This window comes from Falco naumanni, chromosome 6 (assembly GCF_017639655.2).
Source record: "Falco naumanni isolate bFalNau1 chromosome 6, bFalNau1.pat, whole genome shotgun sequence".
Taxonomy (NCBI): Eukaryota; Metazoa; Chordata; class Aves; order Falconiformes; family Falconidae; genus Falco; species Falco naumanni.
In genome coordinates this window covers 49,580,145-49,598,907 of record NC_054059.1, presented here as the reverse complement: position 1 = coordinate 49,598,907, position 18,763 = coordinate 49,580,145, and the positions used below count along the sequence as shown (strand labels likewise).

The following is an 18,763-nucleotide window of genomic DNA, read 5'->3' as shown; positions in this document are numbered from 1 at the left end:
GGGGAAGGGCATCAGGAGGGGCCCCCGCGGGGATGCGGTGCAAGGGATGCAGTGCTCACGCTAGGGCTGGGCTGAAGTGGCTCCCCCAGCCACCTGAACCTGTCAGAGGCAAGGCTTGCGCCACACCGCCTGCGTGTCTGCCGGCATCACCCCTAACAGGTGACAGCTATGCCGTTTCCCCAAATCCCTCTTCCCCTCCTTACTGTTGCTCATGGTTTTCCGTTTCTTGAGTGACCAACAGGATGTGAGGGGTCCCCTCCCCTGCCAACCTGCCTGTATCTGGGGCTGAACTCAAGTACAGAGCTATTAATGGAGAACTGCCAGTGCGGTATAAAGAAAGCTTCACGGCTGTGTGGCCTCATAAAAACAACCAGTTACAGCAAAATCTACACCAATACACAATACTTGAGTTATACCTATAAGTTCTAATGAAGCAGGGCATACAATTCATTATTTTTTAATAATAATTTCAGACTACATAATAATACTACAACTTATTTAAATAGAATAATTCAACACTTCAAGTAAAATTTCTAGCAATCAAACACAGAGCAGGAGTGACAAAAATGAAGATATTCCAGGTGATCACCTTCCTCTTGTAATGTTCCAAACCCAAATACTCAAGTCAGCATTTATTTGAATCTTTTCAGGAATTATTACGGCAGTCCTCGAGATCATGCTGTCTCCTGTAAACACATGACAAAACAATCATTCAGTGACAAGGAATCCTTAAAACTGACATACAGTGTTCTGAAAATGAGCTGAAACATTTACAATTCTCATGAATCATGTCAAAAAGCCTTTTCATTTCTCTAGATAAAATTAGCCTGAAGTAATTTACCTGATCTATCTGAAGTGACAGGAGTCTCCATCATAACAGGGAAAAACCCAATGCAAAATCTTGGTCCAACTGAAATTGAGGTAAACCTCCCACCAACTTCAATGTGTAAACCATAGTTTTATTTCAAGCTTCCAATTCCAGTCATATGCATAAAAATAAATTCTTCTTATAAACTTATAGACCGAGCACAGACTACCTTAATTTCACATGCAACACATTTTGCTGGATGCTTTGAGGAATCAATCATAAGTGAAAAACAAGCATACTTTGTTGAAATACTGTCAGCTTAGCAAACAGAGGAGGAGTTTACAGGGGAATATTTCAGCTTTGAAAAGCATCCATGGGTGTGTTTGTCTACAATCTGTACTACGTGACTCTAGTCACTCAGTTTTAATACATACATATTACATCAAACCACTGAGTGGATTTGTGGGTGGATACTTCTCCTTACTTCTGATTTTCAGCTACCTTCAGAGACAGGTAAATACCTGAGACCTTCCAAGGGAGCTTTTCCACGTAAGCAATAGCTGCCCTGATTTCACTGGATGTCCTAGCTCAGGATGGAGGGGAGGCAGCATCTGCCTTGGAAGCCACACGTACAAGTGGCCCAGTGAAAAGTCTGGACATTGATGCCAAAACAGCAGAGTAACTGCTCAGAGACAAATTTTGTCTTTAAGCAGCAAAGGTATTTATTTCATGCAATGTTAGGGAGCTAACCGATTTGCACCGGACAAACTAGCTCCGAAGTTTTCAGTGAAAAGTTAAGTAATTTATACAGTTTTCGTGAGAGGTTGCAACATCTTTACATACATATTAATTTGATTTTGACAACTAATCATTCCATTCATAATAGGTGAGATCTAGGTGGAGTAAACCTTTCAGCTTTCTTTGTTCAACAATTTCCTGACTCTGGTCTCCTTATCTCCCTCAGGTACCCACCTTATCTTTTCTAATTATTTAGAGTACATTCCTTTACTTTAACATAATTTAGTGGAACCTTTTATTATTCAGAGTACTTTTCCTATTATTGAGTATATTCCTTTAACGTCCTCAGTGGAACCTTTTCTAATTATTCAGAGTACATTCCTTTCTCAACACAAACAGAGCATCACCCAGAGCATTGTACCAAACTCATCCTGACTAATTGTTTTAAGACCTTGTTCCGTTTCAACATCCCTTTTGAGGGTATGAGATGCGGCACAGGTCCTTATCTCTTCAGCTGTCATTCCTGACATCCCACTCTCAGACTGAGATATCGCCAGCTGACCTGCAGAGAGGAGGCAGCACAAAGCAGTCTGGACAAGGCAGGACTTTTTCCACAGGCGCAGCTAGCAAGGAAATGGTGTTGCTGCAATGAAGATGTGCTTTTATGAGTGGGAATGCCCCACTTGAGGAGCTGGCCTGTGTACAGACAGATATACATGGTAGTGCAAGCGCATCTTGTCAGTCACGTCTGGTACCATTTCCACCAGTGAAGCAGCAGGAAAGGAAGATTACAAAGAAAACGGAGACTGGACTTAGCATGTGGCTCCAGCCCCTTACACCAGGAGTCAGGAAGCAGAGGATTTTGCACTGGCAGCAATTCCCAGTGACAGGTAACTCTTTGACCCTGAAAAGCTTCAGGAACAACAGCCTTTGCTCTATTACCTACCGAGATGCCCATCCAAGATTGTCGGGAAAGGAGAGACTAACATGAGCAAAACCAGGTTTATCTAAGTGTTGTAGTAGCTACATTTCAATATAGGGAAAGTAAAGAAATTCTGTTCTGAGAACGTTATCAATGCACTCGCAAAGGTTGTTAGAATGCTCTCAATGTCCTTCTCATGACCTTCTAGCACTGGGTGTGAGACAGCATTGTTTTTCAACTATAAATATACCAGGTTTTGGGACAGAATTTCACTGCCATTCACTGCACTAGTAACGTCCCTCTTGATTCTTATAGCCTGAAACCAGCATATGGAAACACACTTCCATGCTCTGCTGTTGCTTAGGTTCATCCTTCAGCATGGCTAGGGCACAATACTTGTAAATAGATAGGAATTCATTTCTTCTTTCTAAGCCATTCATCTCCACTTACTTGATGACTTGCCTGCTTGTTACTCAGTTTCTAAATCCCCTGTTCCTGCTTGATCCGACTCTTCTAACTGGAAAGAGACGTGACGTGAAGGGTGTTCATCAGCAACAGGTTGGTCACTCCCTTCTTTCTCTGCAACCAGTTGGTCAGCAGCGTCTGTTTCACTGTCCGCCTGGGGTGCTGCATCTGCTGGCCTGAGCTCTTCAGCAGGTGCCTCTGTCTCATCAGACAGAGGCTTATGGCTAAATGCATCTAACCGTTTTTCAACCACTGTACGAATCAAGGCTGAAACAGAGAAAGCCACCATTAACACACAGAGGAAAAAAAACTGTAATTTGAGATTATTTTATATATTACTGACCTATAACTTCTTAAATGGGAAAAAACCAAAAATAACACTAAAAATGAAAGAACACTTGAATGAGAAAAAACATCCCTGCTGCTGGAGCCTAGTTCCAGCCAAATAAGCAGTTTACCCTGAAAGCAGTGATTTTAAAGGGTTCACCTGGATGGTTTTGTACATTTCCTCACTGTTGTTCCTTAGTTCCAGAGCAGGTCACCCCACAAGGAATAAGAACTAGCCGGGTTGCACACAGCATGGTGTTTTTGGCAGTGGGAAATACTGGAACTATGGGAGGCATCAAAAGATCTTCTTTCTGAAAAGCAGCTGTAAAGCACCTATTCTTTACTATTTTTGCGGCTTAGCCTTTGTGAATTTTTCATTATACCCCTTCCAATGGATACAACAACAAAAAATCAACACTCACTTTGATATACATCATTTAAATATGAAAAACAGAGGCCAACGATGAAAGAAGAGAGGTTTAATGCAGAAAATAGTACAGGTATTAAGTTCCATTGTTAATTCATGAGCTGACTTCAGGAAGAAAAGGAGGGAATGGTCATCTCTGAGAGGACAAACCTAACTGCCTTACACTGAAGGTTCTTCCTTTGTAGTTCAGTCTTTTATTGGACAGTGACAAAATAAATCCTTTAAGTAGGCAGCTTCATTCAAATAGGTTAACGATGGATCCTTTGACTGTCCCCATATGGCTTCTGCGTAAGTGGGGAGAGAAGCCACCAACTACTTCAGCTGAGGCTGTGTCTGCCTCTACAAAACTTGGAGAATGCAACTTGCAGTTCCTTTTGCAAAGAGGATGTTTGTTCAACAGTGGGTGACTAGATATGATACCAAGCTGCATGGTGCGGTCAACATGCTGGAGGGCAGGGATGTCATCCAAAGGGACCTTGACAGACTTGAGAGCTGGGCCTGTGCAAACCTCATGAAGTTCAACATGGCCAAGTGCAAGGTCCTGCATGTGGGTCAAGGCAATCCCAAGCACAAATACAGGCTGGGCAGAGAATAGATTGAGAGCAGCCATGGGGAGAAAGACTCGAGGGGTGTTGGTTGACAAGAAGCTAAACACAGCTCGGTAATACGTGCTTGCAGCTCAGAGAGCCAATCTTTGTACCCTGGGCTGCATCAGAAGAAGCCTGACCAGCAGGTCAAGGGAGTCTGCTCTCATGAGACCCCACGTGGAGTACTGCATTCAACGCTGGGGCTCCCAGCATAAGAAGGACAGGGATCTGTTGGAGGTCCATGAAGATGATCAGAGGGCTGGAGCACCTCTCCTATGAAGACAGGCTGAGAGAGTTGGGGTTTTTTGGCCTGGACAAGAGAAGGCTCCAGGGACACCTAATAGCAGCCTTCCAGTATCCAAAGGGGGCCTACAAGAAACTGGAGAGAGACTATTTACAAGGGCATGTAGTGACAGGACAACAGGTTAATGGCTTTAAACTGAAAGTGGATAGATTTAGATTAGATATTGGGAAGAAATTCTTTACTGTGAGGGTGGCGAGATACTGGAACAGGCTGCCCAGGAAGTTGTGGATGCCCCATCCCTGGAAGTGTTCAAGACCAGGCTGCATGGAGCTCTGAACAACCTGTTCTAGTGGATGGTGTCCCTGTCCACTGCAGGGGGGTTAGAACTAGATGATCTTTAAGGTCCCTTCCAATCCAAACCATTCTGTGATTCTATAACATGCACTCATCATGATTTTGTGTTTCTACACAAGACAGAGTTTAGACTGTTCAGGTGTTTCACCTGCAGCCTCTGAAGACTGCCTAATGAAAGAACCTGAATACTTAGGTTGAACTAGCCCCAAAGAGGCTGATATTTTAATCTATTTCAAAAGCAAGGGCATGATTTTTGACTGCTGAGCAGGTAAGGCCTTGTTTTGATTAAAAGTGTTGGTCACCTGACTTCTCAGTCAACCATGGCCTACGATTATCCTTCTCTTTTCCTTTCATGCAGGATGAACATGTTACTCCACAGCTCAAGGAGCTTACACGAACAAGTGGTGTTCATGGTATACATGTGGCTGTAGACAGAATGGGCTTTGCTGTCCCACTGGCACAACAGGCACACTACAGAGAGTGGCACAGCAATGGTGGCTGTGTAACACGTGAGAAATAAGAGTTCTGTAGCAGAGAAAATAATGGTGTTCTTTAACCATTCTGTTCCTGCCAAATGTATTGCATCTCCCAGTATCAACATGGATAAGCAAGGAACTTCTGGCAAACCCCAAACAGAAGAAAGAAGTTTACAGGGTGTGGTAAAGGGACAGGCCACTTGGGAGGAAAATAGGGATACTGTCAAAGCATGCAGGAAGGTGACAAGAAAGGCTAAGGTCTGTCTGAAATTAAATCTAACAAGGGATGTCAAGGACAACAGGAAGGGCTTCTTCAAGTACATCAGTAGGAAAGGGATGACTAGGGAAAATGTGGGCCCACTGCTGAATGAGGTGGGCGCCCTGGTGACGAAGGACACAGAGAAGGCAGAGTTACTGAATGCCTTCTTCACTTCAGTCTTCACTGCCAAGGCTGACCCTCAGGTTTCCCAGACCCTGGAAGTGAGAGATGAAGTCTGGAGAAGGGAAGACTTTCCCATGGATGAGGAGGATCCTGTTAGAGACCACTTAAGCAAACCTGACAGACACAAATCCATAGGCCCTAATGGGATGCACCTCCAAGTGCTGAGGGAGCTGGCAGATGTTATTGCCAAGGCTCTCCATCTTTGAAAGGTCGTGGAGGACAGGAAAGGTGCCTGAGGACTAGAGGAAACCCAATGTCAGTCCAGTCTTCAAAAAGAGCAACAAGGAGGACCCATGAAACTACAGGCCTGTCAGCTTCCCCTCCATCCCTGGAAAGGTCATGGAACAGCTCATCCTGGAGGTCATCTCTGAGCATGTAGAGGAAAAGAAGGTCATCAGGAACAGTCAACATGAATTCACTAAGGGGAAATCATGCCTGACAAACCTGATAGGCTTCTATGATGGAATGACTGGCTGGGTAGATAAGGGGAGAGCAGTGGATGTTGTCCATCTTGACTTCAGCAAGGCTTTTGACACTGTCCTCCATAACATCCTCATAGTTAAGCTCAGGCAGTGTGGGTTAGATCAGTGGACGGTGATGTGGACTGAGAACTGGCTGAATGGCAGAGCTCAGAGGGTTGTGATCCATGATGCAGAGTCAGGCTGGAGGCCTGTAGCCAGTGGTGTTCCGCAGGGGTCAGTACTTGGTCCAGGCACGTCCAACTTACTCATCAGTGCCCTGGACGAAGGGACAGAGTGTGCCCTCAGCAAGTTTGCTGGTGATACAGAACTGGCAGGAGTGGCTGATACACCAGCAGGCTGTGCTGCCATCCAGCAAGACCTGGGCAGGCTGGAGAGTTGGGCAGAAGGGAACCCAATGAAGTTCAGCAAAGCCAATTTGTAGGGTCCTGCACCTGGGGAGGAACAGCCCCCTGCACCAGCACAGGCTGGGGCTGACCTGCTGGAAGGCAGCTCTGTGGAGAAGGACCTGGGAGTCCTGGAGGATACAACAAGCTGACCATGAGCCAGCAGTGTGTCCCGGTGTCCAAGAAGGCCAATGGGATCCTGGGGTGACTTAGAAGGACCATGGCCAGCAGGTCGAGGGAGGTTGTCCTCCCCTTCTGCTCTGCCCTGGTGAGGCCGCATCTGGAGCGCTGTGTCCAGGTCTGGGCTCCCCAGTGGAAGAGAGACAGGGAACCACTGGAGAGGGCCCAGCGGAGGGCTACAGAGATGATGAGAGGACTGGAGCATCTTCCTCATGAGGAAAGGCGGAGAGAGCTGGGCCTGCTTAGCCTGGAGAAGAGAAGACTGAGCAGGGGTCTTATCACTGTATGCAAATGTCTTAAGGGCGAGCGTCAAGAGGATGGGGCCGGGCTCTGTTCAGTGGTGCCCAGTGACAGGACAAGGGGCAATAGGCACAAACTGCAACACAGGAAGTTCCATCTGAATACAAAGAAGAACTTTACTTTGAGGGTGACAGAGCACTGGAACAGGCTGCCCAGAGAGAGTGTGGCGTCTCCTCTGGAGACATTCAAAACCCCCCTGGACACAACTCTGTGCAACCTGCTGTAGGTGAACCTGCTTTAGCAGCGGGTTGAACCAGATGATCTCCAGAGGCCCCTTTCAACTCTGACCATTCTGTGAACACAGCTCAAACAGTATAAAGCCAGCAAAGAGTGCAGCAATTTTATTATTTCAGTGGAGAATCCACTGCTGAGGTGTATGTAGTAGTAGTTTTCCAACATTAAAAATGTTTTGATATACTTTAAGCCACACCCCCACCCCAAAAAAATAAAAAAAAACACACCACAAAAAGCCATGGGTACTTGGCATTCTTGCTAAAATGACACCTCCTACCTTAACCCACAGTGACCCTGTGTGATATTTGTTCTGATTGGGAAAAAAACAATCAAGGACATCAAGCAGCCAGATTACATTCCAGGATTTGGTAACTTACAGTCAAGCACTGTCCTCCCCAGAACCTTCTTCTCTAGTGTTTCTTCCACTTCTGTCATCAGCCACGGAAGGAATTCTGTCTCAATATCTGTAAGAATTTAGCAGGAAGAAAGAAAGAAAAAAAAAAGTGAGCAACAGGATCTTGGGGCCACTTTTTATTTGCTGTGACCATTAAGGGATGAACATCTTTGCCAAAAGACACTTGCTCTGCAAGAGCCAGATGAAATCTCTCAGGTGTTGTTGGGTTTCTTATCTCTTGTCTCTCTTACTGAGGTTCCTTATCATTACGGACCAAGACCAGAGTCCTTTCAACTGCAGTGATTTTCCAAAGGGTCTGGCACCCCTGAAAGGCTAGCACAGATGAGATACACAGTAATGTTCTAATGAGATGAAAATATCCTGAACAAGTCAGGAGAATAACATTTCCTGCCTTGCTTTCCAAAGGCATCTGGCTTCTGGTCTGCTGAAAGCATTTGTACCCTCTGACTAAAGAGCTTTCTCACCCATGTATTTCTCAAATCATACCCTTTGTACACCATGGTCCCAAAGCCTGTCCTGTTTGCAAAATACACTCAGTTCCTGCATTTACCCCATGACCCATTCTGGAGAGTGTAACCATTCCCAAACTGTGGTCTGTGCATCCGTGCAGCGTCTGGGGAAGTGGGGTCCAGCAAGGTAGCCCAAAAGAAATGCTGCTGATTCTAAACAGTTGGAATTCACCAATGTACAATTCCAAAATTATTTTGGGGGCCTAATTTTAATTAACTAATCTCTCCTTTGCTCTGATAATCATTAAAAAAGATTCAGAATGACATATGGATTTCTTTTCACGTCCTATCAAAATACATCTGCTTCACTTTGGATCTCTCAGCTCTGCCAATCCTAACCACCCATTTATTTCTCTCCAGTTCAAAAGCAGCTCTTCTCATTGTTACACTGTCAGCTTTTGCTTAGTCTTGAATACTTGTACAGATGTCCAATAATGTTTGTGTTAAATGTATGAGGTTGGAAATTATCTGTTTGGCCACAAATGTAAAGAATAATGTCTTATGACATTATTCTAAACAACAGAACAATAAGCTACGTTTCATGGTTGTTTTGAGCTTTATATTACTCAGTTCACATATTAAAAAAAAATAATACATACAAACCTCTTTCTATAGGGTCATAAAAAAATCCACTATCACGAAGATTGTTGAAGACTGAGGGAATGAGATCAGCCAAGTAACGCTGAGCGAATGCCCGAGCTGCAATTTTCTCTGTGGTCTCTTTCTGTTTCTGCAGCATTTGCATGTGCTGGCGTTTGCGACGTTCCTGTCAAGGCAATATTGCATGTTAAACTTTCAGGCCTTTAGCTGCTACTCTTTTGATCTAGACTTTGAAGAATGATCACAGTGTGAGAGTTATAAATAGCAAAGATAATAAAAAGTACAGATACTTATGGTCTCTACCTGGTATTTGTGGCCTCTAACTTCCACAAAAAATCCTCATATGAAAGGATGCTTGAAAGCCAGCTTATAATCAATCTACGGAGTACTAAAATCCACAAGGACTAGAGGGAACCACATTCCTTCAGTATACTTTTTCTCATTTTGGCAGGTCTGTAAAATAAGGGCCTTCTAGCAGGCCAAATGAGACCCTTCTTTAATACACTACTATGCATTGATCTCACGACTCTGCTTTATTACTGCAGATCAAGCTGATCATTGGCCTTGGAATGAGATGAAGTTGGGTCAGGATTTCCCGAACTTTTTATTTTTCCAGTATTATATCCTATTTGATGTAAGAAAAGATTAAAACTCAAATTGGTCCATCCAGGAAAATATTAAAAATCCCAGTTATACAAGGCTGATTAATAGTGAGTGATTAAGACTTGCCTTTTTTGTTTATTCCTATTTCCTAGGTAGTACTAATAGAGCTTAATACTTGGAGATCTTGAGATGTATGTGTGCACATACAGTAGTGCATGCTTTGGGTATGAAATAATAGGAGGTGTCTCTCTTTCAAGCACTCTGACTACTCATTTAACAGTTATAATAAAAAGCCTTGAGTAACGGCTGTATCAGCTACAGAGGAAAATGCTGTTGGGTTTAGCCTCTTGATCAGGTGTCCAAGTACACCAGGTCACTGGGGCATGACTGCTCCAAATAAACACAACAGCATGGTGGTGGTGCACGAGAGCAAATGACAGAGTGCAGCTATGTGGCACTAAAATGCTTTGAGGAATATGAAATTTGACAGGACACTTTTGACCATATTCAGCTTATTTCACAGCTTGTCTTTCAGTGCTGGAAATGGTTTTCTCTCTTCTAGTGAGCAGAGGCCTGCTCTGCTGTTAGGAAGTCCTACCTTCTCCTCTCTGTATCGCCTGTCCTGCTCTTCCAGGCGCTGTACTTCAGCAAGCTCTGCATTACGCAGCTCGGCATAGGCACGCTGATGTGCCCACAGCTGGGCCAGCTCTTCTTCCTCCATGACTTCCAGCAAAGCTTGCTCAACCGTTTTCCCAATCAACACTTCCAGGATCGGCTTGACTTCAACATCAAAGTCAAACAACTGAGGATGGAGTCAGGGAAACAGAGAGAAACGTCCCTTGATCGCAATCGCTCTTAGCACCGTGGCAAGGAGGAAAGGAGGGTGAGCAAAGCCCTTGTGCTGAAGGCAGCCTGAGAAGTGCAGGTGGGGGCCAGCGTCAGCTAAATCCGAAGCAGGAATGCAACTGGGGGCTAAGTGGTGAGTGGGCTGGAGTGAGACACCACACACCCGACCACAGCCAGCGGGGGGGCTGCCAGGGAGAAGCAGAGCACTCACCTGGACCCTATTTCTGTGTTCCCAACCCCTTCTTGGGCCGGACGCTACTTCTACAGGGGAGAGCTTTTCTCAGCATTGTAGTTCTTAGCTGAAAGCAGCAGAACCAGTGCACATGAAGAAGCACCTTCCTGAATTTTGCATTTAACCTCAAAGCAAACATTGGAGACCTTTTGTTTGTTTGTTTGTTTGTTTGTTTGTTTTTGGCATATTCTGTGAGAAGTTCCTTTCTGGTTTTGCCCCAATTTTGCATCAGAAACATATTTTGTATGGGAGGTGTTTTGACAGTGCTCTTGGACCTGATTTTGCTTCATACCTCTCCTTCTTCTATTTGTGTGGCCACATCTTTTCCCGTTTTGGCTGGTATGAAAAGCGGAGTGGGTGGTCTGTCCAAAAATGCATCTGTTTGACACTCTGTATCAACCTCTACTGTCCGGTCACTAATCTCTTCCAAATACAGTTCTAGAATCAAAAGCACAATGAATACTGAAGTTGGAATCTTTTCATTTTAACTCTCAGCTATTTTGATAACTCTGCAGTGTGAATTATATCCAGAGTCCAATAAAAAGTATTCTATAAAGTTTTTTTAAAAAAGACAACTTAAAACATAAATCACTTTGCTGCATAGGCCATCTGATGCCACATTCTCTGTAACATCAGATGCACTTCTTGGAAGTGATTCCTAAAAAGGCATTTAACTTAGCAGGTTTCCAAATTCAGTCTAAACCATTTCAGCCCACCTTGCAGAATAAATAATTCTTGGTAGTCAATGGGATAGGATTTCAAAAAGGGATAATGATTGCCTATCTACTAATGAGTAATACTGAAAACAGAACTTTTTCTCCATTGTATGGGGCAAAACAGAACACTGGATCTTTTGGGTCTAAAAAATTATATTCTACTTCTGGCCCAACCAGAGGTGGCCTTGATGTAACCACACATCTGTAAGAGCATGTGTTTCATTTGAATTATAACTGTTTGTCTCCTACTGCAGAGATAAATAGCCTAGCTCAAAAAATAAGGTCTGTGGAGTACTTAAAATTATCTGTGGTCGTCAGTGGAAAGGATTACCAAGACTTACACACTAGACAGCCTCCTTCTGCATTCAAGAGTATTTGAATGGTGAAAAGCTGCTGTGTGCATTAGAGGTGGTATAGGAAGTTCAGTGGGGCTGGGGCAGAGGGAACATTCAGAAACCAAAGCTCATGTCTGATTAGCATGCAACACAGCTATTTTCCCAGTCTGTAAGTCAGTCCAATATGAAAAGATTTTCGAAGGGCACAGCAATACATTACACTCACCTCGTGATTACCCCACTGCTAAAGTTTGTTTTTCCTACACATAAAATTGTTTTTCCCAAAATAGGGCAGTTTCCTACTGTAAATTAGGGTGTGTCCCCCAACTTCGCAAAGTATTCTTATTCTTACATGTGACTGCACTCTTAAGCAAAATTTTTTAAACCCCTCTATTTTAAGCATATACCAAAATTCTCTGATGATACTGGAAAAAGAAAGAACAAATCAAGAAGTCTTGACTAGTGCTCAAGAATGTAGACTAAAACCTGAAAAACAGAGCCTCTGGGAAAATGTCACTAATTAGCCAAGTGGATTAAATACAACTAAAAATAAGAGGTTATAATGGAAAGGATTAGAGAACCTCTGATTCTAGAGTTCTATGATTTTAACCTTAACCCCACATGATTCTACCAACTGCATCATCAATTTAGTAAGTGAATATAGATCTGCAAGTTTTTGTTTTCAGATGGATTTTTAAAAATTCAGCCTTTTACCTGTCTGTACATGAATGTGCTCTCTGCCTTCCACAGGCTCAGGTGTTCTTGGTTGCATCTGCTCTTTTGCACGCTTTCTAGCCAGTGCTCTTTCCCGTGCTTCCCTCTGCCTTTGAATCTCTAGGGGATTGGGTTGGGTGATCTAAGCAGGGATGAAGAAGAAAAAAAACCCACAAAACACAGTAATTTTTGTACTTGTACTGGTTTTGGCTGGGATAGAGTTAATTTTCTTTTCAGTAGCTGGTAGGATGCTGTGTTTTGCATTTAGTATGAAAATAATGTTGGTAACACACTGATGTTTTCAGTTGTTGCTAAGTAATGTTTATACTAAGTCTTTTCAGTTCCTTGGGCCCTGCCAGCAAGAAGGCTGGAGGGGAACAAGAAACTGGGAGGGGACACAGCCAGGACAGCTGGCCTGAACTAGCCAAAGGGATATTCCATACCGCAGAACATCATGCTCAGTATATAAACTGTGGGAGTCATCCAGGGCATTGCTGCTCAGGGACTGGCTGGGCATCAGTCATTGGGTGGTGAGCAATTGTATTGTGTATTACCTGTTGAGTTTTTTATTCCTTTTGGATTTTATTCCTCTCTCTTTCTCTCTTCTTTGCATTACAATTGTTGTTCTTAATATTATCTTTCATTTTATTTCAATTATTAAATTGTTCTTATCTCAACCAATGAATTTTTCCATTTCCTCAACTCTCCTCCCCATCCCACCAGAGGAGGGGAGGGGGGGAGTGACTGCATGGTGCTTAGTTACTGGCTACAGTTAGACCGTGACAATACTTGAAAATTATACTGATTTCTCTCTACAGGAAAATGAAGGTTGTTGTTTGATATTAATGCTACAAATCTAGCATTTCAGATTTGCTTTTTCCTGACCCTAAATTTTGAGCTACCTTAAAGACTGTAAGGCATGAAACTAACAAGGTATGCCAGCTGCCTACAGTCACATACTAATGGCATCTCATACTAAGAGCGATTAATTATTATTTGGAAGTGGATATTGTATACAGAACTTTTCTTTGTGAGATAAAAGTATATTAGAATGGCACATTCTTGCTGACAAGTGAGAGTTTCTAGGTAAAACTTTAAGAAGGTCAAAGGGACTTCAGTCCAGTTACGATATTATCAACAAATTGTTTGCTAGATAACAATTATAGGGTCTTTATTGCTGATGAAGCAAAAGAAACCCATACTAACTTTTCAATTCAGTCCTCTTTTATGAATTGAAATGAACGTGAGTTTTGAACTTCTTAAACAGAAGATGTGCAAAATTCACTCTAAGAAACAGCTACTGAACAAAGCTATATCCACAAAGTAGCTTTTAAAAATACAGACTGCTTTAAATTCTTACACAATCAAATTATCTGTACAGAAATATTCTCCAAAAATAAAATATCACTGAAACATTTACTACTGTATCAGGTTAAATAAAATACTTCAGATACCAAGACAATTTTCTGAAAGCTACTATTCTCACTGATGACACCTGTATATGATAATACATTATGCAGCGATGATTTGTGCTCAGGATCATTACACTAAAGAAATGTGGTGGTGGGTGGGGGAATAATCAAGCACTTAACTGGGAAAAAAAAAATCAGAACTACTCAAGTGAAACTAAGTGCTTTAAAGAAAAGCTGAACACAGGCACATGCTAATTTAACTGGGCCTGTGACTGCGTGAAAAATTACAACATCAGTATTTAAAACAGAGGAACAGCTTTCTTTCCCTACCTATTACTTTTCAACAAAGCTGCAGCAGGATCCAGATAAAAACGTACCACAGGTTTGACTTGAAGGGAGTAGGTGTTGCCACGCACTACTCGGCGGTCGTACATGAGGTTGGCGTAACGGAGCGGCTCCTTCTCTCTGCAACACGAAGCGCAGACAGCGCGGTCAGGGCGGCAGCCGGTGCGCGGCCCCCGCACGCAGGCCAGGGGCCTCTGAAAGGCCGGAGCCTGCCGTGCCCCAGGTTATGGGACGAAGGACCTGGCGGCCGGGCGGCGGAGGCTCCCCTCCCGCGGGAAGGGCGGCGGGGGAGCCGGTTTGGGGAGGAGGGGAGGCGGCGGGGGAGCCGGGCTGGGGGGGGGGGCGGCGCGGGGGGCGGGAGCGCGGCCCGCTGGGGACGCGTAGGCCGCAGGGCCGGAGGGCGCAGCCCGCCGACACCGGCACTCACGGCTCGGCGGCGTCCGGCGGCGCTCGGTACTTGGGGCGAGCGGGCAGGGCGTGCGGCCGGCTGCAGTAGCTGTAGAGGACGGCGGGGGCCGCCGCCACCTCCAGCTGGCGGGTGGGCAGCATGGTGGGGTCCGGCCGGGCCGCGGCGGGTCCGGCTCGCTGAGGGAGCTGCGGCAGCCGCCCCGCGGCGGAGAGCGTCGCCGGGGCAACGCGCGGGAGGGGCGGGAGGGCCCCGGGAGTCGCGGCGCTGTCGGGCGGCGGCCGCGCCGCTCCCCCTCACGCCGGTTTTCCTGCCAGGAAAGAGCCGCAGCCCGAGGGAGGTGTAAGGAGGCCGTGCCGCTCCCCAGGCTCTGGGGTGCTTAGCGGAAAGCTTCAGCTGCTGGCGGGTTTGCGCTCGGTAGCGCTGCGGGGCCCCGGCTGGGCCGAGGTAATGAGGGAGTTTAACCGCGAGGCGTCGCCGTCCCCTCGCCCCTGCGCGGCCGCTCGGGGCCGGGCGGTGGCTCAGCCCGGTCTGCGGGGCCACCGGCGGTGCGGACGTGGGCTGGGGGACCGGGGAGACCTGGTGGCTGCCGTGCCCGTGGCCTCAGTGTCGGTGTCCTGAAAGGCAGCCCAAACAGCGGCACGTCTAACGCTGTTGTTTGCTTGGTGGGGGTTTGGGGTTTGTACCCACACGAGCAGGGGATTTGGATGCTGTAAAGGTGTCGTACGATGGGAGGGAGGACAGTGAGGTGGGCCCTCAGGGTGCCATCCCGTCCGTAGTGAGCTGCACTCGCTGTCATCGCAAATCATGAAGATGTGTTTTCAGATTCTGTGAAAAAATTTCATTAAGAGAAACATAGTAGCAATTAAAGGTTACTGATACAGTGATAGCTCTTTTTTTTTACCTGTGTGGGTAGTGATATGCCTTGATTACTTTGGCAAGACTGAGTATGTAAAATAATCCATGTCCTTTGTTTCTGAAATATTTGGTTCAAATGTAATTTATGGGTGAAATGCAATTTATTTCAGCTCAGTTATGTTACTGTGGCAGGTGCCTGTGCTCCGTGACAGCCCTGTGTGGACAGTCACCGACAAGAGAACTGGAGGTAGCAAAGAGCACTTCATAGGATGCTGCAAGGCACGGGGAAGCTGTACAGCAGGGGTCCTCAAACTACGGCCCCCAGGGTCCTCAATCCGGCCCCCGGTATTTATAGAACACACACACACACCCCGCCGGGGGTTGGGGGGGAACCAAGCAGCCGCAGATGACTGCCTGCCACTGCATCCGTGCGCCGGCCCCCTGGTTAAACAGTTTGAGGACCCCTGCTGTACAGCAAGAGAAACTTTTGGAAAAAGAAGCAAAAAAAATCCCCACCCCAAATGAAAGAAAGCCTCTCAAAAAGCAAGGCTGTGTGTGGGAGGCAAGGGAAAAGAGGAAGGAATGGTTTTGTAATTAATTAACAGGCAGCTTGCAGAATCAGTACAGGAATGGGAGTTGTGTTGACTACACAGTTGCCTGCTGGGTGGTGGGACAAGAGGATACGGGGCTGCAGGAGCATGGTGCCAAGTGTCATGGGGGTGGGAGGGGAGAACAATCCTTCAATACTTGCTTGTGTTTGAGCAAGCAAAGTTAACGAATCTGCTGCTTCTGCTTTTGGACTGGGAACTTGAAATCTAGGTAGATATCTCCAGGCTGTTAGGGACATGGTGTTTTGTGTTCTCCTGAAAAACAGCTGCAGCATAGTCTTCAAAAATGTCAGTCTGTACATGTCTGGTAAGGAACTGAGTGTGCTTGCTGAACAAGCCTAGAAATCTGGCTGGAATGGACTGGGTAGGGAAACGATGAGAAGAGTGCCTGTAACCATGAGCAAGGATTCCTGGGGAGCTGCCTGTTAAATACCTGTTGCCCACAGATTTTGTAAAGATGAAGGTGTTGCATCATGGGTTGGTTCTGTTAAGCTCACCTCAGCCTGGTGTCTCACCTACTGGTGAATTACTGATTCACGTAATGTGCACTGATTGAACAGCAACGACTCTACTGCTTTCCTCTGTGAAACACTACTAACTCCTAAGTTACCAATTTAGTGCAAATGGGAGAGGAGAAGCTCTCTGACTTTGCAGGTTAGCAGAGCTTGGTAAGTAACAAAGCCATGCCCAGGAAAAACCACAGCTCTCTTCCCTTGCCCCCTTTTATGCTGTTTTTTGCTAAAAATAACCCCCAAGTTCTGGAACATTTCAAGTCATCACAAGACTGACTGCAGCAGGAGCCAAAAATACATTGATTGTAATCAGATGGCTAGGCTGCTGTTAGTGCCCAGAGCTGCACACCAGATCTTGCAGTCACAGTGGCTGTTCCACATATTCTTTGGAGGGTCGTCTAGGGCCTGCACAGATCTTAGCGCGGGAGATACTGCCTGGGAAGTGGGCCTACCTAGCAAGGAATGAATCAATCCATCTCCCACATGGCAGCTAAGAAAGGTCTTTTGAGGTGCCTTCAGCTGACTTGAAAGCTACATAGCAAGGGCTTTGTCTCCTTCCAAGTTAGCTGTGGGTCTGTTAAAACGCCTTGGAGCCACAAACAGACTATTTGGTTTTTTGTTTTCATGAGAATGAGAATTTCCTGGCATTGTACCATACCTTCTGGCATGCCCCTTGGCTTTCTGGATGTGAAATGAAATTATTCACTGCAAAGCAAATGCGAAGGTATTAGCATCTAGTAACAAAAGATGTGCATCCACTATTTGTTCGAGCACCTGGGATGCATTCTATAACTACTGAATGACATCTTGAAATACAATATGAGAGGTCTACAGTGCTGAGACTGGGCCTTTCTGGGGCCCTAGCTTCGATGATGCTAGCTTGTGAGACCTTGTGCCACAGTCCAGTGTATAATGATGCTGAGCAGACTAGCTGTGTCTAGTTTCCACTGTCTTAACTTTCTGCAGTGCTGCATAATTAAGAAAGGGAGGAGGTTTGCAGCACTAATTTGGTTATAGACAATGTACACAATGCTTAATTATCAAGGAATGACATGGAGGGGCATATTGCTTTCTCAGAGCATTGCCTTCTGTCTGGAGAGAACCATGACTGCTTTTAAAATTACAGGAACACTTCCCTGATGTAATACTGTGTAATTGCCTGAAATTTGGATTAGACTTGGTTCTCCATGGTCCTGAGATAGAATTTTAAGATGCAGTTTTTACCCCTCTGGGCCTGCAGGTAAAGGGATTGAGCTCGCAGTCTTGGGATTAACTCTGCTTGAGGCCAAAATAGTAGACATCACAGAGTCATAGAGCAATATAGGTTGAAAGACACTAGAGACATCCAGAATCTAATCCCCTTGCCTAAGCAGGGATAAATTAAAAAATAGATTGGATTGGTCAGGGCCTTCTGCCAGGTTTTGAAAATCTCCAGGGATGGAGATGCTTTGGGTAGCCTTGAAAATCCCAGGAAGCATCATGCTACTGCTAATCAATGACCTGAGATGTCTGACAGAAATACAAAAAGCAGTATAAACATGGACAGCCATCAGTGTGGCTGCAAAGATGAAAGAAGCACAGAGCCACATGAGGTGCATATGTACTGTTTGCCCCAATGTTGTTGGAGAACAATTAATAGAAGCACACTGAAACCTGCTTTTAAATTGCTGCGGTGACATGATCAAAGAGAATCAGCAATACTGCACCAGTATTGTGTCACTGGTGTCTGCCAGCCCACAGATGGTGTCTTTGCTGCTGTTTGTAAGCACCTGGTTCAATGCATCTGTGATATACAGATACTGCCTACGTATAAGCCTGGTCCTAATTGTGAGATACTTTGTTCTAAAAAAATGAGTGCCAGCCTGAGAGTTTTGACAGATGAGAGACACAGAAGGGAAAATAAATTAATACCCGAGCTAAACCTTAGTCCCTGTGGTGACATCAATATTTTTTTAAGTAGGGTTGTTAATCTTGATATGTAATTGTGCATAGAAAAAAATGCAGGTCCTATCACTCATGTCTTCAAATGCAAATTTTTGCATTCCTTTTCTCTGTAGCAGCACAGCATCCTCTTGGCCCCAGTCCTGAACTCAAGGGGTTAGGTAGGACAAATTCCAGTTTTGAAGACCTTCATTTCTCTAACACTAGTCAAAACCCAGAGTTTATTATTCATGATTTCCAGCCAAAATGAACAATTCTGCTTCCCCTTACCACTTTACCTCTTTCTCTCAGGACCATTTTCCCTTCCCTCCATGTCCCCCACAAGCTTTGTTCTTCAGTGTG

General features: G+C 45.2%; 1 protein-coding gene across 2 annotated transcripts; it reads right to left on the bottom strand.

Annotated features, from left to right (window-relative positions):
* Window positions 1-441: 441 nt before the first annotated feature.
* On the bottom strand, window positions 442-14,770 carry RSPH3 (radial spoke head 3). Of its 2 annotated transcripts, XM_040599330.1 has the most exons (9): window positions 14,524-14,770; window positions 14,129-14,216; window positions 12,340-12,481; window positions 10,867-11,012; window positions 10,095-10,298; window positions 8,897-9,059; window positions 7,747-7,833; window positions 2,919-3,200; window positions 442-686 (listed from the first exon to the last, which is right to left on the bottom strand). In XM_040599330.1, exons 1-8 carry the CDS (start codon window positions 14,643-14,645, stop codon window positions 2,938-2,940), a joined length of 1,215 nt encoding a protein of 404 aa, XP_040455264.1. In that variant the 5' UTR covers window positions 14,646-14,770; the 3' UTR covers window positions 442-686; window positions 2,919-2,937. The 2 variants fall into 2 exon arrangements, with proteins under 2 accessions (XP_040455264.1, XP_040455265.1); XM_040599331.1 differs by lacking the exon at window positions 10,095-10,298.
* Between the last annotated feature and the right edge of the window lie 3,993 nt (window positions 14,771-18,763).